This window comes from Tenebrio molitor, chromosome 9 (genome assembly GCF_963966145.1).
Source record: "Tenebrio molitor chromosome 9, icTenMoli1.1, whole genome shotgun sequence".
NCBI lineage: Eukaryota > Metazoa > Arthropoda > Insecta > Coleoptera > Tenebrionidae > Tenebrio > Tenebrio molitor.
This window is the reverse complement of record NC_091054.1, coordinates 5,594,859-5,620,471: the sequence shown is the minus strand read 5'-3', so window position 1 is coordinate 5,620,471 and position 25,613 is coordinate 5,594,859. Positions and strand designations below refer to the sequence as shown.

General features: G+C 35.1%; 1 protein-coding gene across 3 annotated transcripts in view; it reads right to left on the bottom strand.

Annotated features, from left to right (window-relative positions):
* The window catches only part of LOC138138120 (neuropeptide CCHamide-2 receptor-like), a 68,430-nt gene extending 43,046 nt beyond the window's left edge, over positions 1-25,384 (bottom strand). For all 3 annotated transcript variants that reach the window (XR_011161968.1, XR_011161969.1, XM_069057868.1), the window contains exon 1: positions 25,103-25,384. Coding sequence is in view for 1 of the 3 variants with exons in the window: in XM_069057868.1 (XP_068913969.1) it covers positions 25,103-25,118 (16 nt within the window). In the remaining 2 variants the exon portion in view is untranslated. The remainder of the gene's footprint in view (positions 1-25,102) is intronic.
* Positions 25,385-25,613: the final 229 nt, after the last annotated feature.

Below are 25,613 nucleotides of genomic sequence, written 5' to 3'. Positions count from 1 at the left end.
ATCCGTCCTGATCCTGCGAGCGCTTATTAATGCAGTCCCGACCTCTCCTAAATGTTATACAAAGTGATTGTCAAATTGGATTAGAAGGAGCTCAGCTGCTGCACTAACTTGAACCAATTTGCACCGGAAACAATGTTTTGCCAAATTAAGTTGGACGGTGTTTCCCCGAGAAGATAAACATTTGATGGGCAATTTGTCCTTCGAATAATTTTTTTTCTTGGATCCGATCACGAAATCCATCTCTCTCTATCGTGTCGAAGAAGAGCCAACTCTTGGTAATTTAATTCCGCCGACCGAAATACTCAACCGTAATCGTTAATGGACTAGGCAATTTATGATTTTAATCGAATTGGGAAAGTAAACGTTTCTCGGTTTGCAGGGGCGGCTTAATTGTTTCTTGAAATAATTTTAGATTTGCGAAAGTGTGCCCGAATAAACTTGTGAGGGTCACGTGACGGTACGCCTATATGAGGACAATGTAAATCTAAGCTCCGCCCACGTACTTCTCGAGACACCTTTAAAATTGTTGTGTTGATACCAAGTTTTGTGTTTCACTGTCTGTGATTGGATTTCTGGTGGGTAAAAAGTCGCATCGACAAAATTAATCGGTCTGTTTTATGACTTCGCAGACGAGTTTAATACTTTAAAATTGCACGAAACGTAGTAAAATCTGTTTTATCGCTACCTTGTTGGCTCTGGTGATCGACAACAATTTGATACATTTGATTTTGGTGAGCGTTACGAGCTCGATCACCTCTCGGTTGATAAAGGCTTTTTTTTTTGAAAAACAAAATAATTTTGGGGACAAACGAACTGTTTTTAACATCAATAAATATCGATAATTAATGAGATTCTACCTTTAAATCATGGATGTGTAAAATGTAATTTGAATTATGAAATTTGTTTTGTGAACTAGATAAGCACAACATACACTCTATAATTATGAACTCTATAAACGATCAAAGAGTTTAATGACGTTTGAAATTGTGTAAAAATGTTAATATAACACTTGCAAAGTTATTTAAAGACTGGATATTCGTTGAATTCCAAAATTTCAATTTGACGGTCAAATAGTTATTTGTGTATCAAGGCCAAAAAGTGCATCTTTTTCGTCCGAGATTGAGTTTTCTGGCCGAGGCGCAGCCGAGGCTTGAAACAGGCGAGGACAAAAGGCAGTTTTTGGCAGAGGTGTACATTAAATTTTTTAGGCGACCGCACGAACTAACTACAAAGAAAAAAACATTATTGGAAAAATTAAAAATTTATTTTGTATTTTTTATAGTATGTATTTGTTTTTGTTGCTAACAAAACTAGAAATTTACTATTTACAATACAAATAATTATTTACCTAATTTATGGTGACAGGACAACAAGCGGTTTTGTCGGACAGACCAACAGATGGCGCGACGGTGAGCCTTCGAAAAAGAGTTACTTTTTGTCCGGTTTCGTTTTCATTAAGGGTGACTAAAAAAAAGATTGTGATAATTTAATTAAAGAAAAAAAGTGAAGGAACTAAACGTGATCTAAACTGAACTGGTGATGTTTTTTCTCTCAATTTTTTTTTAATTTTCCTTATTTTTTTTACTCTCATAAATTTCCAAAGAAATGTTTCAACGCTTTAGTACTGATTCACTTTCAACCATCAACGAACAAATCAATTCTAGCCTGGCCTTATTTTTATTTTTTCTTATGACTTTATGCTTATTTGAAATCACTAAGAAGATGCAAAGTTTTTAGCGAATTGCCAATATAATTATTTTGGTAAGTGAAAAATTCCCAACTTTGTAAAGTAATAAATTCGTCAGTTATTGAGCTAGTTTGTTCACGTCGTAATAATATTTTTCTGTAATAAAATAAATCCTTCGCCAAGTTTCTCTTACAGATTATATAAAACAAAGTGTTTGTGAATTCTTAAAAATTGGAACACACCCGCCAAACTAGATTTATACTCTTTTGTGGAATATTTTCGTATGTCAAGATTTATGAAAACATTTGTAGGCCTTTCAAGATGAATCCACATTGTATTAAGTTGCCAATTCTGACTGGTAATTAGATAATGATTAGAACGAAGTAGCAATTAACAATATTTGTCAGAAGCTTTGTACGCAATCTAATTACGAAAAGTTGCTACTTGTTGCTCCGTTGTAGAGAGACAGCTGCGAGGAAACTACAAAAACAAATTTCAGTGACTCTTAGATAAGATTATCTGAAACTCAAATTACCTTCAGAAATTATTCCAATGTCTCTATGGCAACAAAGAAATTTTCAGCAAGGATTTCGCCTTGAATCGATTAATGAAAAGTTTCCTAGATTTTGTAAAAATCACTAATAAAGCTGTGCTTTCCCCTCCTAATTAATTTTCACCACTGCTTTATGTGGACACAACTATTTTACTGTTTGCAAACATTAATTACAAGCAACGGTCGCGTATTGTTCCTCCAAACAACTCAAATAGTCGCATTTCATTGTTCCAAACAAAACTTGCAATGTTTAAATTTTTACTCTTCACTTTTCTCTTAGCTCTTGAATGATGGTATGTCGGTTCCGGTCCATAAAGATTTCATTTTGGCAGTTTGAACATGAAAACGTCTTATTCCTCCCTCATCATTCCTCCGATATTTGGATGAAATATGATCCAAGAGGGAGACTAATCCTTGATAAAAATACTGTATTCTTATTTATTGCAATAATGTGGGCCGCCGCACATATTCTATTGGAGCCGTTCATCGATTATTTCGTCCTTTTTGTTGTAGTCCTCGTATTAATTTCGTATCTTCATATGAGAAAGGAATGCTGACAAATGTGTTTTTCAGCTGATCCTAAATGAAATCCAGAAATTGCTGTTCGTGTGACACTTTGGTATTTCATTCGATGGCACCAACTATGCAAATTCCTTGCGCGATGCTCGAATTGAATTTTTGACATTTGCACACGTTCGGGGAATGTCGCAAGTATGTTAATTTTACTACGCAAAGGATAATTAAATAAGTACCGTCTTGTCCTGGCAGGCTGCGGCTCAGATAGAATAATTACAGAATTAGACGGATGTGTGGTAGCTGGCGAGGTAGCCCACATGATCCTCAGCCATATTTCCCTATACGAGGGTTATTCGAAAAGTCTCAAAATGCACTACATATTTATTTTACGCCTTGACATTAATTTATTGTGTGTTTAAATAAATTTCTGGTCAAGAGTTCTTTAACAAAAATTTTGTTTTTGTCACGTATGTCGCAACTTACAGAACGTCACGTGAGGAGTTTAACCTCAAATTTTGTGTCTTATAGTGTCGTCTTAAAAATGAACAGTTTTTTTTCAAAATTAAAATGGTTTACTCAATTGAGCAAAAAGCGAAAGTTATTTTTGCAACGCAACAATAAATGGAAGGTCACATTCAACTGTTTTTTTATGTTATAAACAATCCTACTAATTTAATATACAATTTGTCGCTGTAGTAGTTGTTGATTGTTGTTAATTAGAAGAAGCACGTTGTTTTTGCGTATTTTTTATTTGTTCTTTGGTTCACGTGAAGAGGCGCCTTCGACGCCAAACAATCATTCGGTTCACCTTGAGCATCCTTCCCTCAAAGCCAGCCTGTGCTTCCAATTTGTTTCCGTTCCAAGCATATTTATATGCTGATTGCCCTCCACCAGGTGAACAATTGGAAATTCCCCTCGCACAAAGCCCCTTCCTTTCAACCTTTCACATGTAGATCATACAGGGCGATAGGGCGGTTCTCGTTTGCAACAAAAAAAATATTGTTTTGGTAACGACCCCTGCTTCCCCCGAACCATTGTAACTTTCGCCCAAATGCTTGATCGATGGGTCACCGGGCTGCCATTATTTCCCTCCTCCACATACGCAAAACTGAAAATCGATGCAACAGAATGTCGTTAGGATCATGATTCGGGAATGGGTCCGTCGCACGAATTTTCGTTATTATAATTCGATTATAATCGCATCCCCCCGGGCTAGGTACGTTTCGTTCAATTTTCCACAAATAAATCGGAAATCGGACCGGAATCCATTTTTCCCGCCTCAAATCAGATCATTTCGGGAATGGCTAAGTAATGAAGAGTGGCAAAGATAAAGTTGCACCGCTGAAATAGATATAAATTGCGAATAAAGGGAGGACGGTGGACGGGAAGTGAACGAAAACGGATACGCTAAAATGGAGCAGTGAAAATGTCAGCTGGTCGGGTCTTCATTTGTAACGGACACAATGGAGAGGTCGAAGAGAAAAAAAATCTATTTGGGACGAACGGAGTCGAATTTGTTATTCTGTTCTCGGCTTAAGAGGTAGCGAGAGTGACTCCAAGATCACAAAATAAAATAGTTACGTGTGAAATATTTTTTTATAAGCGGGTAGTTTACACACACGAACGCAGCATGTGTTTTTTGCACGACAGTAACAGCATTGTCTCTGCAAATAAATTTATTACAAAAAGATGATTGCTTTTTCCTAGTCTAAAATGAAATATTTTTTTCCACGACTGTTAAAAAAAAAACAATTGAAGTTTTTCTTCTAGAAGAGACTGTCTTCGAAAAAAGGTTGTATGGAAGTAATTCACAAAGTGTTTTTTTTTCACTCATGGTATTGCCGCACTCGCCTACTGCTCCTGCGACGAAACTTGCCATTCGTAAATAAAATAACCACTTTATGCATAAATTACTGTTATTTTACATTTTAAGGAACTTTAGTGCGCTTATCCTTCACTAAATTCTGCGTAATTGTGACATCTTAATAAGGTGACAGTTCTAGTTCCGCAATGACAGTAGAAAATTAATACTACCTGAATGATACTTTGAAGTTTTATTAATTGATTTTTCGTAATAATTTTATTTTGCAGAGACAATGACATTATAAAAATGTTCTATCCCAATTGTGCTGCACTCGTGTGTGTAAACTTCCCACTTGTGAAAAAAAGTACTACACTCTTCAAACATAATCTTGATTAACAAACAACTTTTTTATGTTTTTAATTGTATCAAGCTCCACACCCCTCTATCTTTTTATCTCTTTTTTCACTTTCCCTTCCGCAGACTTGCCGCTGGACCAATTTTATCTCGTTTGTGTTTCAGCGCGATTTTACAACCAGCCGTAAATACTCCCTCACGAAAATAGTATTAGGTACAGTGCGTTATAAAATTAATGATGTGTCATCCGACAATATTGATTTTTGAGGCGAGGGTGGTATCGAGTCGTTAATCGTGGAAGTACAAATAGACGCGAATTCAAACAATCTGATCCTACGCCCTACTTAATATGTAACCGCGACAGGACATTTATTCTGTGAGCTTTTGTACACTACGTACCATTTATCGATTCACATTTTATAAATGTGCAACTGATACCCCTTTTTTTTTCTGTTGGCTTCGAGGTGGTGCAAAACCTGTCCCAACGACTCTCGCAACTGGTGCGGGGGAGGTTTCGTCGGACGTTTCGACGTTATTAAATTTTTTTGTCAAAGTAGAGGGTTTTGTGGAAACTTGCGATCGTGCTTCGGTGGAAGGTGATGATTTTTCTTTGGACAAAACGCGTTGCTTTGGTTTTGACTTTGTTTCGAAATGCTGCAGATATTTGTTTTTTTTTTTGTAAAGCTGCGGCAACATTTTTCTGAGGGTGAAAACTTGTCAGAAACCCTTACGCCGAAGGGTTACCCCTTAATAACTTACTGTTTCTTATATTGCAATTCTTTTGTTCCACATTCATAACGTTATTTTGTTCGTCATGATTTTTTCTTTAAGTTTTAATTAGTAGAGGTGTTGGATTTTCTCATGGGCTATGAGTCATATCTGCCAAACGACGGATATCGGTCTCAAGTAGGCGCTACAAACCGACCGGAAAACATCGTCATTCGTCGTTTTCAGTTTTCATTTACAGATTTTTCACTGATTTATCGCTCCGCCTTCGCGCCAATATTTCCAAGGTCACAGCCCATGAAAGAATCCGACAGCTCTACAAACTCTTTGTGTTTTCTTATCAAGCTTACGATTGTTTGGGAACGAAAAGCTCCTGTCAAAAAATATTAAAAGCTTTGTTTGTTTGTTTTTTCTTGACGTGGTCTCCATTCGAAAATCTTAAAATGTTACTTAGCAGATAATTCCATTTCATTTCTCGTTTATGTTTCTTTGATTTAAAAAGCTCCATTTTTAATGTTTAACGTGTCGCAACACTCTTTATCTCTTCGTATTGCTCGTCCTACAACCGTGTTATTTTTAAAAAAGCACAAACAAGATTAGAACTGGATAGTGTTGTTTTTAAAAATACACTTAATTCGCGATCGCCCGGAGAAAAATTCAATTAAGTGACTGTTCAAACAACTCGAAAGCTCCCAATACCACTCCATTGCGCGCGATTTTTTTCGATGCACTTCCGGCGCTCGTTACACCTCTTGCAACGATTTTGAATTTTTCGATTCGTTCTCGGCGAAAATACACCGGATTCGCCATCTTCAAATCTCGAGTGTGTGCCATTCGATAAAATCACTCAAAGTCTCTACGAAATAACTTACGTAAACATTTTGAAGCACCAGAGTGGATTCTGCTGGCCAAGAATAGCCGCTCCGTGGGCGGAAATATGGAAACTATTTAATTAAAGTTTGCGAATTTTTCATAACGCGAGGGAGGGTGTCGATTAAAAAAAAACTTAATTTCCAGATCAAATTGCGCGGGTAACTGGGGCGACGAGATTGTTCGCTGGTGTGAAATTAACACGCAATCACCACAACAAAGGCAATAATAATAATGACGGGGAGTCCCCGAGGAAGGTCTCGGTCGAGAAGCGAAGACCATCGGACAATTAAGCGACCTTCGATTCGTTTTCGGGACAAAGGGCGCAAAACAAAACAGCTATAAATGACATGTTTACACATTTTGAACAGCTAGGGTATCTTGATTTTTACACACTAATCAAACTATCTGTCATTTTACCGCACGGAGTGTGTAAAATACCACGAAAATTTTAAGCTTTCAGGGACCTCCAAAAAAACTGTTAGCTTATCATAAAGTCCATTTATACTAACAGAAGATACCGCTACCATTGATCCGTTCAGTTTTCGAAAATGAACATAATTTAATTGTTTTCTTCTGAAAAATTGTGAATTGTGATGGCGCCATCTTGTAGTATAAATCGTAAACATTTCAGTATTCAGTATTCAGTATATTTATTAATCAAATGTCAGTCTTTGACAGGTTTTGCAAAATTATTGGTTACAACAAATTTCAAATTTGAGAAAACGAGTTGTCGGCCAAAAAGATTAATACATTACTAATGGGGTAGGCATTTTACATCGCTTGGTGTTTCAATCTAAAAACCTCGCGCTGTAAAATGTGGCCTACTGCATTCGTAATGTAAATAACTATTGTTTGTGAGCATTGCAAGTGTGAAATATCATGCATGGAATTATTTGGGTCGTTCTGTATAACAGCAACGATTTTTCAGCGCGTTTCAGGAAAGTAACCAGTCCATTACTTCAAGAGTTCAAAGGGCGGTGATGAACCGATTCCAGATATTGTTTCTAAGATTGTGGGCGTAGTAGTGGGTTGTATGTATGTACGTTCTCTGGTAGTAAATCGTGTGATGGTGGTGTAGATGTCATCATCTAGAGTTAAATCGATAAATCATCATCGTCGAGGTTAATTTTGTAAAAGCGGATTATATGTTTATCACGGCAACGTGCGTGTTCCTGGTAAACTAGGGAAATGCAATGTGATCGAAAAAAAATTACTCGAGTAAGCCATAACTATCATAGTTCGGTGACAGAGACAGTTTAAATATGGTTGTACATATTTGACATCCTTGACAGTTGTCAAGTTTCGGCATTAGAGGTTAGCACTTAATAGCAGATTATATTATTAAGAGTAGAAGTGAGTCTTTTTGTGCTAAGCCCAGAGATTGAAGACCGAGACGAAGTCGAGGTCGGCAACTGGGCGAAGCACAAAAAGACCTACTCTGAATACTACTTTATCTTCAAGCGGAACACAAAAAAAATCGGATATGAACTCGTTTATTTTCTTTGCTGCAGTTACAGTAAAATGACAATTTGCAAACTTACAATTCTCTAATTTTAAAGCACCAGTAATTCCTAGTTCTCTTGTTGCAATATTAGTAGTAGTTGAAGGTTCAATAATACCGGGTGATTTTAAATGATTGTGACTTTTTTTCTTAAGTTGGGAACATTTTTCATAAATTATTTTGGCAAACTTGATGCCTTAATCAACACATTGGCGTACGTACGTCATTTTGACATTTTATGTATTAATAAATTGTGTCAAATAGGCGAGAACGCCTATGTTTATGTCAACTATCACATTAAAAAGCAGAATAACCAACAATAATATTACCAACCTATGAAAAAAAGTCACATTTATTTAAAATCACCCAGCATTAGTAAAGTCTACTAAATTCCAAAGTTTACTTTTTAACGTTGAACGACCATCTTGCTATTTTTGATTTTGACATCTGTAATCCATACACATGGGCGACTCGTGTTGCTCCACAGGGTCACCGGTTAAATATTGGGTAATAAATAATAATTTCGTTATTTCGCTTTTAGAGGCTTTTTTTAATAGAGATAATTTAATTATTAAATATTTCGTGTAATTATTGATAAATAAATCGTGAGAAATGCTTCAAATAAATTTGATTCGGTCGAGGCCCCTGTAGACATTTCAACTCTTTGGATTTGAAGTGTTTCAAGTCCGGTTACAAAAAAAGAGCCATTTCAACCGTTTCTGTAGAAATATACAAAGGCATAAGTGTTTTTTTCTATATTATATAAACAAAACGACGTAAATTGTTTAGAGTACTCCTGTTGGAAAAGAATATAGGAGATAATGTTTTGTAGCGGAACTAATAATACTCAAACGTTTTTGTGCGATCGTAACGGTCGACATTTTGAATATGCTCAACAACAGCCGAGTCTACATTGGTGGACTTGCAACAGATAAAATGTTGGGTAGGCAGATTTCCCAATGGTACCCTAGATTAAAGAGACCACACTGTAACCAATCGATTATTTATACTCGAGGAGAACTTACTCCACTTTAAACTGTAATCCTTCATTTCATAGGGTAGAAGCTCGTCCTGCTCTGTACTCATTTCCTATTAATTTATGATGGACTCGGGTTACTAAATTGAGGTGCACAGAATTTGCATTGGATTAAAGGCGTTAATTCATTCAGTTAGTTAAATTATTCCAACTCGAATCATCGGTGCTGATCCTGTCACACTATTGAGCCAGCAGGAAAAACTCCACATATTTCTGACGCTTTGTCATGTCTTGTCAAAAACAAATAAATTAGAATTTCATCCGTGATAGTACATTTTCCAAACACTTCACTCGGGAAGGTCATTAACAGATGCAGAAGCAAATAAACGAGAATGTTGTTTTAATGTCACGTGAAAAATTTCATCTGACGGCTGGATTTGTTGTTCCATTCAAAAGTCTTTCAATAGTTCTTTTACATTTATCGACATACGTCGACGTTCGACTCTCCACATTTCTCTTTTGATTGCTGTCTGGCCGAAATTAAGCACACCAAAAACTTTGAGCAAATCGACTCTATCCAACTCGGTTTCGTTTTATTAGTTATTGGTTGAAATTCGAGTTTTGTACGAAACTGATTTCGAAAACTTTCGGACTGCTACTGTCGTTGACGATTTTATCAATATTGAACCGGCTTCAAAAGCAATGGATTCAAATCATATTCCAGTTCAGCCAATCGACGACGGCGATTGTGTAATCATTTGTATTAATTCTAAAAATTAAAAAAACATGTAGTTATTTGTATGTCAAGGCCGCGAAATCATTCTTTAACGTACCGAGAGAAAAACTATCGCCGAGGCCACTTGCGGCCGAGGCAGCACAATCTCATGATTTTTCTTTGGCGTAAATGAATCAATTTAATCCACTCATCCACTCCAGCCAAGAAGATGCATATCGCACCCCATCAACGATCCTCACACCCTTAATTGTGTCCGCAGTGCAAGACTGAAGTGTTAATTAAGAATTCTTCGCCGAAATAATTTCTTCAACTTTCAACCTTGCCGAGGTGTTCGCCCTTATTAAATTTCGCTTTCAATTTCGGCGAGTGCGTAATATAATGAGGTTTTTTCGCCAAGTTTTAATTTGCGAATAATAAACGAGTGTCGGCACACGCCTGCCAACTTGGTAGTGTTTCAAAGGATCAGGAGTCCTCGCTGAAACTTGGAACGGTTTCGGAATTTGCACTTCGTGGAAATGCAACGACAAGTTATTTAATTTCCGGATAATAACGCAGCGATGCGCTGGTCGAAAATTTAATTTCACTCCAGAAACGACTGCTCCTTAACGATTTTCTGCCGAAAATTCGAAAGCACCTGTCCAGGCTCGACGTGCAACCGGCAAAGAAATGTCACGGTTGGGTTGGGATCAACCGAAATCGAGTCGCAGATTGGTTCGTACTCAATTTAACTGCCATCAAAGCCAAATTAGTTCCAAGTTTGTGTTTACGCCCACTGGGCGAATATTTTCAGCGGCCACGCTCCGGTGTGATTATTTTAAAAGTACCTCGCGGACATTTGAATGACATATTATGTTTGAGATTCTGCAAATCGACATCAAAGTTTGTTGAAAATATTGGGTTTGTTTAAAGAGTGCTAAAACTTAAAATCTCGTTTGCATTGAATTTAATGAGGACAAGACATGTTTCAGACCCCACTTCCGTCATGCAGCTATTTTAACAATGACTGGAAATAAATGAGTGTCTAGTTGTCAAGGGTCTGTGCTATTTTTACTTAGTGTTTTTTTAAAAATAACTTCAATTTTTTGTAGTTTGTAATTTTGCGGTTGGTTTGCGATGAGATAGCAAAGAATGTTTCAGGAATTTTAAAATGCGATTAAGCAGCATTTTTAATAAAGTTTGCATATACCTATGTGGAAGATATTGTAAAAAAATATCACCAGAAATTTAATTCTGCTATAGACATTTTAACAATATTTATTATTTTTAAGTATTATTGAACATGCTGTTAATAGCAGACGAGCAATTTTTTGAACACCCGTTGGAACTAGCGATTATTTCGGGCCTTCAAATGAAATCCCGGACTGGGAAGGCGTTGGAGACCGTCAATTGTTTTGCTTTTTTAAAGTGTAAATTGACAGTTGTTGACAGCTAACCTAAAATCTTTCTGTTTTTTCTTTCTTTGCAATGTTTTACATTAAAAATGGAATAACTAACGATTTTTATTATCGAAGCAAACATTTAAGGGCGCCCTTTGTCAAAACAAACATGTTCAATCTTGTGCCGATTAAACATAAACAAATGTCATTCGTGTCAAACGGCGGGAAATTAAAACTTTACAGTGTTCCAAATGGTTTACTTTTTTCAACGCCTACTCAGCTCACGTTTTCATTTGAACGCATGATACATTCAACAACAAAAATTATCTTCACTGAAGTAATAAATATGTAGATGAAAATTAACAAGTTTGAGTTTTTTTCCAAAAACTTTCATTATTAGATGCTGACAGAAATGAAATTGTAACATAGTTTTGTACATGGTTATTAGAAATGTTTCTAACATCGTAGGTGGCTGTGCGCTTTATTTAGGTGCGCCGCTACGCCAACTACCATGGATGTTTAATAACCCTGTATAATCAATTATTGTTTTCATTCTAACATTTCAGCAATTCCTAGGTTTTTCCTAGTTTTTTTAAACCATTGTAGCTCGTGAAGTAGTTTCTTATGGTATTACTTAGGTACAGAATATTTTACGTAAAAAAGAACTAACAACATTTTTAGTGTGCTATCAATGCGATAATTCCCCACTAAAATTTTTATCGCCATTAAACATAAAATATCGTTATTTTCAAATGAGAGATATTAGAATTTAAAGTAGTTTCATGTTTGTAAAACCGTTAAAAACCAGTGTTTGTCAACATTTTTCACGATGCAGTCCGCTTTAATTGTTTAGTAATGTGAAATTAAATTAGGTTAGAATAAATTAGACACATGGTAAAGGGCGTCGGAACCTTTTGTGTTATCATTATTATTTGGCATGGTCGAGAGGTTGGTCACGTGAGAGGTGACATCAAGACTTTTATTTGTTTTTAATGGAGGCGTTTTACAAAAATTAAGATTGCGTTCTTCATTTAAGTTTTCCCTCTTTTCATTCAATTATTCTTTCCTGTAATAGTAAAAGTTTAAACTTCTTCATTTCCGCAAACTATCGCGGACCTTTATGGACATGTTGAGAAGCGCTGCTTTAAACTATCGAGCGTTCAGAAAAAAAATATGTCTCGTTATTTATAAATGTAGGTCGCTAAGAAAATGGACATTTTCGTATTATTTATATAAATTATTTAATTCGAATAAACATACAATTTAGCAAGAAACCTTGCCCAGGTAAAATTGAAGTTAATGCATTTTTAAGAAAATGTACATTATTTAAAAAAGCATTAAAGATAAATTTGCATGTTACAATTATGTAATTATTTCAGTTCTGGCATAATTTCTAATTTTAACTCGCGAAGCAATTTGGATGATTCAAGACATAAAATGATTGAAACAACAATTTCCATAAATATCTTCAATTATTCTGTTTTTTTTTTCAATTTTAAGCAGCTTTAATATTGTTGATAATAATGTTGTTGGTAAAGGAAATGCTCGGAGTGCCCCCATTTAAAATGAAGTCTTCTTTTTAGGGTCTCGAATGCATCAGCTGACAACTGTCATTTACTCCAGTTGTACCATTTAAAAATCAAATTCAGTATTATCAACTCAAACTTTGCAGTAAATGATTTATTGACGTTGGCATTTCTTTCGATTTTATAGTTGTCTCCATTTGGTTTTATTAGAACGTACATACAGTCGCGGACAGAAAAAAGTAGGACAATGTTTTTTCGCTAATGTAAGTCTGTTTCCTCTTTCTATGGTTACTATTAAAATATTTATTTATTATAGTAAGCACGGTTTGCTCAACTCAATTTTAGCTAAATTTGTTAATAAGACTTGTCCTACTTTTTTCTGTCCGCGACTATATTATACAATCATTACAATTGTAGAGAGTTGAAGACCTACAAAATTAATAAACGACAAATGTCAAAGAGCGAAACAAAGGTCGCTGTCCCCTAAACTTCCCCGCTTGCCTTTTGGCAAAAACAATTCAACCATCCTTATTCAATTGTCGTAGGCACCCTTTTAAAATGAACCCCCACAAAACACTTAAACCGCCCTAATTAAATTAGTTGTAAATCCCGCCCAACTTCAAAGTGACCGTTTTGTTCATTTACACTCTGCTCCTTTATTAAATTCAATTTACTCCAGTTAATTTAATCGACCCCAGCAAACATTTATTGAACCAGTACAAATTACACCCTTCCAGATTGGAAAAAAAATCATCATTTGCAGCTCTACAAACACAACGAAAAAGACAAATTGGAACACCGGTTCAAGCTTTTTATTTGTCCGTCGTTGCCAAATCGGGGTAATCCGCTCGTTTAACACGGTCAGTGAGCGCGAAATTCAAACAATGGACCTTGAAACGTGCACCAAGAGATAATGACGAACTTAAATGGAGGCACAAATAAACAAAGGGCGACGCATCACGTGGGTGGGGGAGTTATTTATCGGGATCAAATGACACACTTGAACCCCATCAGGTTACGGATAAATTAAAACGATGCAGAACATCCCCTATATACGTCATACGATGAAAGTGGTATCGAAATCCTGGGCTGAGTAGGCGTTGGAAAAATTAAATCGTTTAGAACAGTGTAAAGTTTGAATTTCGCGCCGTTGGACAGGAATGACATTTCTTTATGTTTAATCGGAACATAATTGAACATGTTTGTTTTCAGCAAAGGGTGCCCTTAAGATATTTGCTTCAAGAATAGGAATCGTAAAGCTATTCTATTTTTAATGTAAAACATTGCAATGAAAGAAAAAAGAGATTTTTTTGGCTCTAAATTTTAGGTTAGCTGTCAACATGCTCCAATTAATCTACGCTTTAAAAAAGCACAACATTTGATGGTTTCCAACGCCTGCCCAGCCCAGGATTTCATTTGAACGCGCGATACAATATTTTTTCGGTGTGTGTATTTCTACGAAAGGAATTATTTTTTGGGGGTGGGTCATGTGGATTTTATCTATTATTCATCGTGTCGTACATTCAAGTTGTCAATGATTTCGTTCGGCCGTTGGAAATTACAGAATCGAAGTTTGATTGTTACGAGGGCAATATTGACTGAAATTACATATTTCACAAGGTATTATCAGCAATGTCCAGGCATTGTTGGTCGAAGTTAATTTCTAAATAAACGGCCGTTTGGTGAGATCCTGGGAACAACGGGTGCGTGCGTGCGAGGTTTGATATTTGCTGTTGCCTAAAGTGGAATTGGAGACGGTGGATTAATGATGGAAAAGCAATTTTGAGAGGTTTTTTTTTAAATGGGTTGAATTACCAATTTTTTTTATAAATGTGATTTATGTTATTTTAACTTTTTATGAAAGAATCGTGAATCCGTAGACAACATGTTGTTTGTTTGCTGTGACAGCTTCATATTTGATCAGCTGGAATTTTTTCGATCTCAATTAGAGAACTAATTCTTAGAAAATTAATTTTATCATTTGATTTCAAAATCAGGTAATGTTTACGCCATTGTAATTTTAGACCAAACATCATTTCTTCGCCACACGTTGTACAGAAAAAGTATTTAGAGATGGAACCATCTTCGCTATAAATTGAAATGTTCTTTTTACAGAAACAATTTACAGCTCGGATCAAGATTTTAATAATAATTTTTCAAAAACCTAACTTCACTGAGTAATAAAATTTCAAATTATCATATTCAATTCTGCATTGATTGGTTTTCTACCAGTACGTCAGGAACAAACAATGTCAAACCACCGTTGTTTGTACAGGGTTATTATAAATGATTGTAGGCCAAGTAGGCGTAGAAACTGAATGTAAAATTTATGGTCGCCGCTCCATATAAAAAACATCAAAATGATGTGAACAAGTGAGTACACAACGTTCACAAACAGGAGGTAAATTGGGTACAAAACAATTCAATATTTTTAGAACTGGTTGTAAAACAACTCAATATTTTTGGATTCAATCGTTAATTAAAAAAAAATAATTAAATTCTCATCACCTAAAAAATTAGAGTGACAGTGACAGCGACAAAAATTGACAGTTCAAATGAAAGCGGCAAAAATTTCATAACATGGGCATGGCCTGCTTCGACTACAATCATTTATGATAACCCTGTATTTTTGTTTAAACGGCAGTTTTGTTTTATGAAATCTTTTTATCGTCACTTTATTTTATCAAATATAAATACAGGGTGATTCACGAGTAATAATGGGCCTAACGAAATTTGTGACGCAGCCAACATTACACTTGTATCGATTATGTGGATTTAAAAAAATAGATTTTAATTTTATAAAACATAGTCAACGTTACAATGATTTGTCAAATTTAATCAAAATCATTAAGTGGAATAATGAATAAAAAATACGAACTAAAAAACTATGAGGGACATGTATTGTTGGTTGCATCACAAATTTTGTTAGGCTCATTATTACTCGTGAATCACCTTGTATATAAATTTCTCAATTCCAAAGTGAGCTACGTTAATATTTTAAATAGAGGGCATAATTTCATTTAAAATATCCACGTTAGCCGTGCAAATGTATTGTGGGTTGCATTTTCAATTCCGCCGGGCTCATTACCACTCGTGAAATACTCTGTATACATTTTTAAATAAAACAAAAATGTATTTTTTATTTTTGTTTTGTGTTCAGATAATTATATCGTATTTATTCGAGCAGAATTATGATCCAAATTTTATTGCAAACAAAAATCATTGTCGACAAAAAATATTTGGGAAATATTCTGGGATCGTCCCTTATTTAATCTACACATTTATTTAAGCATTTCAGCTCTGCCACAATATCTAAATATCTTATTGGTGTAATTTAGCACAAAACATTAATCGGTCACAGGTAAATAATAAGCTTAAAGCTGCAGTTAACAACCCTTTTGATGATCTTGAGGGATGAGGTAAAGGCAAATTATAACGTCAGGAAGTTTATAATGAAAAATAAAAGTAATGTCAAAGAGAAAGCGGAAGTTTTTCATTTCGGTTAAAAATAGCGAAGTAGAGAAATATATTTACGTTATCTATAACGCATTTTCTCCAGCAAATAACCAGTTAATGACAGAACACATTTTTTTTAACGAGCATCAGACAATAAAACTGGTCAAGAGCGTTGTGGAAAAAACGCGAATTGAGGACGTGTTTTATAATATCACATGTCCTATACAAGTGACAAACCCTGAATTTGTGTCAAGATATGTCAAAGCTAAAAATAACGTCACTAAACCCTGTCAAATAGCGAATAAAATAGGTATTTTGTGGCATTTTATTATAAAACGTGTTGAAAGTGTCCACTATCTTCTTGGACCAAATGTATTAGTGTGTTTTTTGCACTCCATCTTTGCATGTTATGTGAATTCACATAATACGTCTTCCAAAACCAAGCTTCATCAGTAAAAAAGTTTTGTTTAGGACTGCATCATCATAATACAGCGTGTTTAAAAAGCATTCAGAAAACTGAAGCCGGATCGCCAGCTAACAATTCCGGAACTGAAATCATACGTTAAGGATATAAACGTAATCCTTTTTTGGTATGGTTCGGCACGTTTCCACAAAAAAATTCACTTGTTGGGATAAATAACGGGGGGATGTTTTTTTCCATAATTTTTTCCCTGCACGATCTAAACTCTTCTGAAATTGTTTATAGTTAACACTTTTTGCTCAGTTGAGTAAACCATTTTAGTTTAGAAAAAATATTTCTTGTGAAAAATATAATACAAGACATAGTACGTGAAAAAACAAAATTTGGCCAAGGACTCTTGACGAGAAATTAGTTTTGATAGACGATATTGCATCCTTTAAGAAAATTGTCTTTTCCGATGTACCTAAATGTTTCTTCTTTAACTTTCAACTTCCACCATAAAATAATCATAAAAATGTATTTTCTGGAAATGCAACACGTAAGCCAAAACCAAATTATTATCCCCAGACATCTTCCCCATATTCAAATAAATGAAAATACGAAAGCCAGAAGTGTATAATTCAAAAGCAGCTTGCACCATCTGCACCCAGGATAATTCCTCTTCAAACACAAACAGCCATTATGCATTTACACGTTTAGCTGGTGGAACCTCACCCAAGGCTTAAATGAAGTGTGTCGTATAAATCTGAATTCACACGCGTGCTGCACTTGGATGCCAACTCTCTAGACACACCACCATCTGACGCAAATGCTTTTATCCTGCCAATTGCAAGGAATCAGCTTAAGGAGAATTGACGTGTGCTGTGACGCCAGGTCAGTTACGAGAAACTAAAATCCGTCCACGATTACCTCAGAAGTGCAAGAATGCAGATCTTGATGCTGTATTCAAAATAAGAAAATAGGTAACGTGCCTTCAAAAAATGTTTGTGCTAAAGCTGCATCAGTTGTCAAACCATAGATGTCAAACAACTAGAGCTTTCCTTGTTTTCCTAATGCGATACTGCGGTTTTTACTTTAAAGGAATAATTTAGTTTACTTAAAATGATGATCAGTGTGAGGTTATGTATCTGGGGGAAATGTCAAAGCACACCAATTATAACGACGAATTGAGTTTATAAAAGAAAGAGAAAGCCACGGCCTTCTTGGCCACAAATTATTTTAAATGCTAATTATATATTTGATATTTTATTTTTGTATACAGGGTGTTATTGAAAGTTGTACAGATATTTTAACCACGAGCTACTGGCTTCATGTAGAAGTCGCAAAAAATATCTAAAAAATTATGTCAAAAAATAAAATGACATTTATTTTTTGAGCCACAATTTTTTTAAATTGTTTTTGGTCTTCTACGTTGTCTTACAACCTCATAGGTAAAATTTCGGCACATTTTAAAAATACACCCTGTATATAATGTTTTATGAAATGTACGCCAATGCGAAGTAACCTGTTGGAAATATGCTTTAAAACCAGGAAACCGCATTGGTGTACGTTTTATAAAATATGATATACAGAGTGCATTTTTAAAATGTGCCGAAATTATACCTACGACGTTGTTTAACAACGTAGAAGACTAAAAGCAATTAAAAAAAATTGTAGCTCAAAAAATAAATGTCATTTTATTTTTTGACTTAGAATTTTTTAGATATTTTTTCCGAGTTCTACATGAAGCCAGTAGTTCGTGGTTAAAATATCTGTACAACTTTCAATAACACTCTGTACATATGTACTTTTTTTTGCGACGACAGTTTCTTTTTTGTTCATTTCTTTGTGTCTTATTGTTGTCTTATTATTTTAAATAAAAAGCAAGTATACTAGGACCAAGTAAAGCCAACACAGCTTTGGAAAACGACAGCAATTTTATTGGATCGAAATGAAAGTTGCAACAAGGATTTCATCCCAGGATTCGTCCTGCTGGGAATTAAAAATCGCGAGTTGAAATTTATGACCGACGGTATAACAGACGGTATTATCTAGCCTGCTGCGTCAGCAATTGCCCGATAAATCTTAATTAGTCCCAATAAAAAATTGGCACCGAACTAGATTTATGCGGCGCGCACCCTCGCCAACTCCAAGACAAAAGGGCTCATTCGCGAAATTTATTTGCGTCTCTGATTGGCGAAAATAGCAATTTCGGCAAATCGTATTTCGGCCGGTCGTGTTTCCTGCAGGCACACATTAGCGGATCCTTGGCGCTCGACGGATCCTTCTCATTCAAATGAAAGAATTCTACACTCGTCGAGGGGATGTGAGACAATCGAAGCGAGAGCTCGACTCAGCAATCACTAGACCGCTTTGCAAAATTCAATAAAACACTAGTCGCGGTTAAAAATAAGCCCATGGTTCGGAAATTGGGCCGGATTTGCACGTCAGATGAGGGTGCGTGGGGTGAATGCGAACAGATTAATCCGGTTAGAATGTGTGAGAGGATGAATGGGGATGGCGCCATGAAAGCGTGATTGTCGGAGGGGTGAGGTGTTGTTCTTGGCTAAATCAGATTCGATTTTAATCGTGTGAGCCGAACGACCGTTATTTAAAGTGCATTCGGAGTTGCAGAGCGCAGGTAAATAGTTATTTACCTACCGAGTACGGTAGGGCGCGAAAACTAGGTCGAGGCGAAGCCGAGATCCTGATTAGTTTGAGCGCTGTAAAATAACCCTACCGTACTCGAATGTAAATAATTATTGTTCTACGTTCTGTGTTGTCGCTTTATTTAAATCTCAATGTTGAATCTTTTTCATTTATTTGTCGCGATAAAGTAGAACTATTGCGATTTGTCGTTGCGTCCAGGCAAATTACCACTAGAAACTTTAATTAATTACTTGTGCAAAACCAACTCGTTAATTCAACCCCAAGCTAAAGGCAGATTGCTTTTACCCAATAAAATTACAGCGAGATTCTCCATTTTCGGAAATATTTCAAGATAAGCGTTCTGTGTACAGTAGATACGCTAATCGAGATAAACACCGAAAGTCGTTGCTCCTCTATGGACACAAGAAATTAAACTTCAATTTGAGCGAATTTATGACCCGTTCATTTATTAAATTTCTTTTAATTGTCCTGCGCAAGTCCTGGAGCTCCGACTCCTGACAGAATGTATTTTTCGATGTAAATTTATTGGCGTTCTGCTGACTGCTTGAAAGGCCCCTCTATCGTTTCAATTTTCCCGTTCATTTCCTTCTTCGTGTGTCACGTGTCGCATTCCCTTCCCGGCTGATAAGGGTCCAGGAAGAAATGTGTAAAATTGGAATAATTTTTTCCCTATTCTTTAGTGTCACCGACACCGGACGAAATGTCATCGCCACAAGTTGTCCAATCAGACAGACAGTCACAAGGATTAAAATGCGGTTCGAGGAAATGGATGCAGGCACAAAGAGCAATTTTTGCTGAAGAGTGGAAACAAGCGGAGGGAAAAGCGGAAATGAGGCGTGCATTTTTGAATGAGGGTTTGTTTGAGTCGGGGAAGCACTCGATGCGGCCAATCGATTCTTGCAAAAATCAACTAAGCAAACTCCAATTAGTGGTCACCTCTCGACTGACCCACACTTTACAATTTCGAAGCGAGTTGATAGATTTCTGTTCTCAATTACTGAGCCATCCAATACAGGATGCGGACAGCATAAATAAACGAGCTTTCCTGAAGGAGAGATCTTTATCTTCCGTTAAGAATTTGACAGCAATCGAGGGACGCCTAAGTGAAAAATAAATTCCACCAGGAAATTGGCTCGTTTTACTCGTTCAGTCATAATTTATTTGTCTTGGTAATTTTTGAATAACTTCAAGTTATCTCGAGTACCACATATTGCTTAACTGATTTTTATATAGAACTGTCTCGGCTGCCAACAATTTTTTCCTCTTCCTCAAGTTATATTTTTGCCGAAACAATTCAAATTTAAATATTTGTCGTCTTTTCCGACAACGAGAACACATTTTATTTTTCTGATAACACTAAGCGATTTTTTATTACGGCATTGTTCAGTTTTGCAGGAAGTGTAATGAGAGAAATTCGTTGATTTAAAAAGGAAACAACGAGCGTTCAAAAAATTTGTCGACCTAATTTTCTTAGTGCCGCACTTAGTAGAAAGTTTTTCGTTCTATGGAACAGGATTTCTACATTGTACAAATATGAGAATTTTAGAAAAGCTCAAAAATTTGTTCAATTTTCTCTCTACGAAAATAATTGGACATTTACTTTTTGAAGGCAATAAATTTATTTTTATTCTGAATTAACTGTACGCTAATTAATTATTATAGATAAAAAGATATCAGGGAGGTTTTTCACAACTTTTTTTAACACATTAGACGATTATGAACTCAAGCAAAATTATCTCCAGCAAGATGGTACAACTCCCAACTGCACTTGTCGAATTCACGCAATGCTGCAAAAATTGTTTGCTAATTTTTTCTAAGTGGTAATACAGCGACTCCTTTATCCACGGATTACAGATCAGTTGTCTAACCTCACTTTTTGCGTTGTTTGTGTTTTTACTCTGCAGACTGACGAGTGGTGCGTTCACAATCGACTCTTCAACGCCAACTTTGAGGAGAAATTTAAATAAACAAGATAAATGAACCTAAGCAACGCATAAGAGATGACAGATGAGACTGAAAAAATAAACAACAGCTCACAGATGTTAAAAAATGTTTTTTATGAACTGAAAAGCTGGTTCTGAAATGGGGGTGAACGTATTCAAGACATTTCATAATTAAAATTGAAATGTATATTATGAAAAATGGTTTTGTATTTGAAGTAAATATCAAAACATGCCGATTAAGGAGATGATCTGTATTTGTAAAAGAGAAAAAATCACAGACTGAATTCCCATAAATTGATTGAATATTACCAATTTCATTACAGTTCGTAATAAATTTGTTATAGATCGCTTTGATGTAGAATTAGAAAAACTCTCTTTCGCGTTTATTAAATAATTAAAAATTAAATGTTGACTTCGGTACAAGACGAGATTCGAAAATTTGTTTATATATTTTTTTCAATTTCGATCAAGAGTGCTTTAAAAAAATTCTACTTGAGTTTGGAAAACTAACATATTTGAATACTAGTTTGAGTTAGGAAAAGTGAAATATTTCCTAACAAGGGCGGAAAAAATATTTCAACACTAAAAGTTCAATTTTGATCGTTCGCTGAGATACTTAACTTGAAATCTGTCAAAGATAACTTAAAAATTTACAACTAATTAATGTTTTTTTAAGACTTAAACTAACACGAAAAACGTTGTTCAATATTCGTGGCTGTTACTTTTCCGTATTTGGCCTGTTTTGCATATTCTTCAATATCAAACGATTCACTGTATCAGATTTTTTAATAGAATTTCCGTAAATTTACTCGAGCGAACAATTTAAACGCCTTCACAATTTTTCATAAACAAAATTGTTTTTCTATGATAACGAAAGCAGAACAAATTTGATTCCAGTTTTAAATTTAGAAATAATTAATAGAATATTAAAAATATCCAAATTTAATTTATTTTCCTCCTCGTGTGTGCAATACGTAGGAAAAACATTTTTTCCATACACGGCATGTTTGACCTCGGCTATCGCCTCGATAAAAAATCCCATGCCTAATACGGAAAAAAATCATTTCCTAACTTATTGCACAAATAGCTATTGCAAAGGCATGTCCAACATAATATGTCAATTTTGTGACAAACTATTGATTTTGACAGTTACTGAAATAGTTATATTTGTTTCGATAATGACCAATCACCGAATTTTCTTTTGCGTCTTTCCTTAGACAAAGGCTAAATTCATAATTTAAAAATTGCTAGTTTCTGATTGTGAAATGGTTTCTGGTAAGCTTCAAATTTATAAAAGGTAAAATAACAAGACCTAATTTTTTTTCGGATAATTTTTTCAATTTTACGAAAACTTTTTGCTTTGACAAGTTTACGAGTTGAATTTGGGCATTTTTATTATGGTTAGGCCCGAGAGCTTTAGCTCGAGGGTTTAACCTTTGAATAAAAATGCCCAAATATCAACGAGTAAAATTGTCTAAAGCAAAAATATTTAAGTGAAAATTGGGAAATTTATCAGATATAAAAAATTAGTTTGTGTTTTTGGCAAGATTCATTCCAAAATACAAACTTTAACATTAGGTAATTATTTATTAAAAACAATTTGAGAATCTGACAGGAGTGGCATGCAGTTTTAATCATTTTTGACAGATGACAGAGTAGTAGGACGTTTTTATCGCGATAAACATTTTTGATTGGATGAAAGCAAGCGCTCTGATTGGCTGAACACGCACGTTTGATGTACGTGGGAATTAATCGATAATATTGAAACTGCCTTGAAAAGAATTAGTAGGTACAATAATTGTAGATGTTCATGTGAATTTTGTGATTTCTTTTCGAGTCAAAATCAGAAATTATGTCAGAACCGTAATAACTAATTACTATAATAATAACAATTCATAACTTTACAATAATAAATTTTGCAAAATACATTTCTACAAAGTTTGAGAAAGGTTTCAATGAATATCATAAAATGATTATTGGCACTTTGATTTGCTTATTGATTGTGATGATTATTATGTACATAATCGAAAACTCTTCAATATTTTCTACTATGCCAATTTATTTTTGATTTCTTAAAAATGCGTTGCACAAAATTTTACTTGGGCAAAATTTCCTGCTGAATAATTCTTCATAACTGTATTATTCAAATCGAATTAGGTAAATAATGTTTACAAATAATAAGAATTTCATTTTCTTTGCTCCCTTTAATGTTGACACATTTTATTTTAATTTTCCTTCAGTATTTCAATTGTCGAGATAAATGAAACCTAACACTTTAATAGTCTCAGACTTCAATTATATAAACCACCCCAAAGTCACTAGTGTTTTCGCACTCTGGGAATTAACAGAGCTTGTCGTCTATTGGTTAGATAGTGCGGAACTTGACCCATAACTTCATCTAGACTTTACCCTAAAATGTTTTACCCACTTATTTAACAAATCAAGTTTAGACAATCCACTCAGGGAAATGTTTTGTTATGTCTTTAAAATGAATACATAATTGTTCCAATTTCGATCTTACTGCAGTCTTAATTAAAAAAAAAAGATGAGAACATAAAAATAGATAATAAACATTTTAGTTAGAAATTCTAGGCACGTACTCTAGTTTTAAGGCAAATTTTGTTATTTGATATTTTTTAACAATTAATAAAAAATGTGTAATTAACAACTTCCGAAACAAAATGAATACTACATATTTAGTTACAAACGTTGTACAAATAAAAAATAAGGTGACATAATAAATAAAGGGACGGATAATACATTTGTAATCATTACAGGTTAATTTAAATTATGAGATGGAATAATCCCTATTTTATTAAAATAAATCCTTCCCTTTGTATTTATTTACTATTCCAATCGGTATACCCCAGAATAACTATGTTTTGCTCCGCGTGTGCACCCAGTATGTTTATAGCTATTTATTATACAAGTGTCTTATATGGCAAATAAGTCACGAAAGAAATGTTTAGCCACGAGTGCTTGCTCGAGTTGGCTAATGTTTCTTGAGTGATTTATTTGCTGTTAAGGCACAAGTGTAATACATAGTTTTATTCAACACCTCCTTCTGTAACAGTTCTTATTCTTTTTGATGTTCAATAAACTGTTCAATTCTCTCTAAACTCATTAATTGTAAAAACACTTTAATTATGGGTTCATAAGTCCACTAGTGTTTTATAGACCTCATAATACATATATTCAAAATCGGCATTATTGACTTCATAATAAACAGGTGTTGGATAAATTAATAAATACCTCTCCTAATACAGATTCATTTGATGTACGCAGTAGTAAATCCTTTGCGTTTTCTCCAAATAATTAAAATATGCAGCTATAAGGTTAATTCGATTTAATTTTACACCGAATATTTGTGCCAAAGCTAACAGCGAAAATACTTGCATTTATTTCAACAAATAACGAACCGGATCTTGGATGCAAGTCTTGTGATAAAATATACAAATTTTTTTTAAAGGTGCACCAGAATGAAAATTTGAAAATTAACTTCACGGTTTCTAAATTAAAATTTGTACCTTTAAGGTGAAGCTTTCAGATTGAAATTTAATTTGGAAGTGCACGATTTTAATATAAAACACTTTTTGTCTTCGGCAAGCGCTTATTAAGTTACAACAGAAATCAAAGAAGGTGGACGTAAAAATAAAATGAATGTAAGATCCAGTCGAAAATTTTATATTGTTCCCGGAACAGGCTGCCGCCCCCGTTATCGCCGCCCATTCCTCAACATTATCTCAATTTTTTCCATCCGTTCGGGATGAAGTTTCGTCGTAAAGCAAGCCGGGACTTCCCCCGGCGTCGATAAAACTCCCCAATCAGAATCGGCTATAATTTAAATTAACGTCGAACGTTCTACACTCAATCGTGAATCGTAATCGAATTATCCCATTGTCGTGCGGGGCATTTGTACTTCCATTAAGCAATTAGGCGAAACAAAATCGGGCCGCGTGATCGAGTTAAGAAGTTTGGCAACTTCCGAAATTACAGCAAACTTACCGACAATCGCTGACATAAACAGGGGTTTTTCGAAAGAGCCGTCAGTTGTTGTTGCGAACACGTCCGCGCCACATTATTTTCAACAAGTTTTATTCTGTCGGTGTGTCTATATTTACTGCATCAATTCACCTAGTGCCCCTTTCGTGCGAACTTAACGTAAATATAATAAAACCTAAAAATATTCTCTGGCATGTCTCGAAAGTGCGATGGTTTGTGATGGAGTGTCTCGATACCGGTCCTCCTCGACCGATTGGTTCAGAGGACGCGCGGAAACTGGCGCGCTTGTTGCAGGACTTTCAGGATACAACAGCAGGAATATGCGCCCGAACAACGGGCAAGACGTGTGTGATGTCACGCTGACGACTCGATTTGCCCACTTGATTGTTATTAATTAACTGGAGGATGCTCGGGAGGGTTTTTTAAGACGGGAGGAATCTTGAGGAAGATTATTCACGCTCGTGGTGAAAGTGGTTTAACACTTACGCTACTTTTTCTTAAATTCATTCTTGTG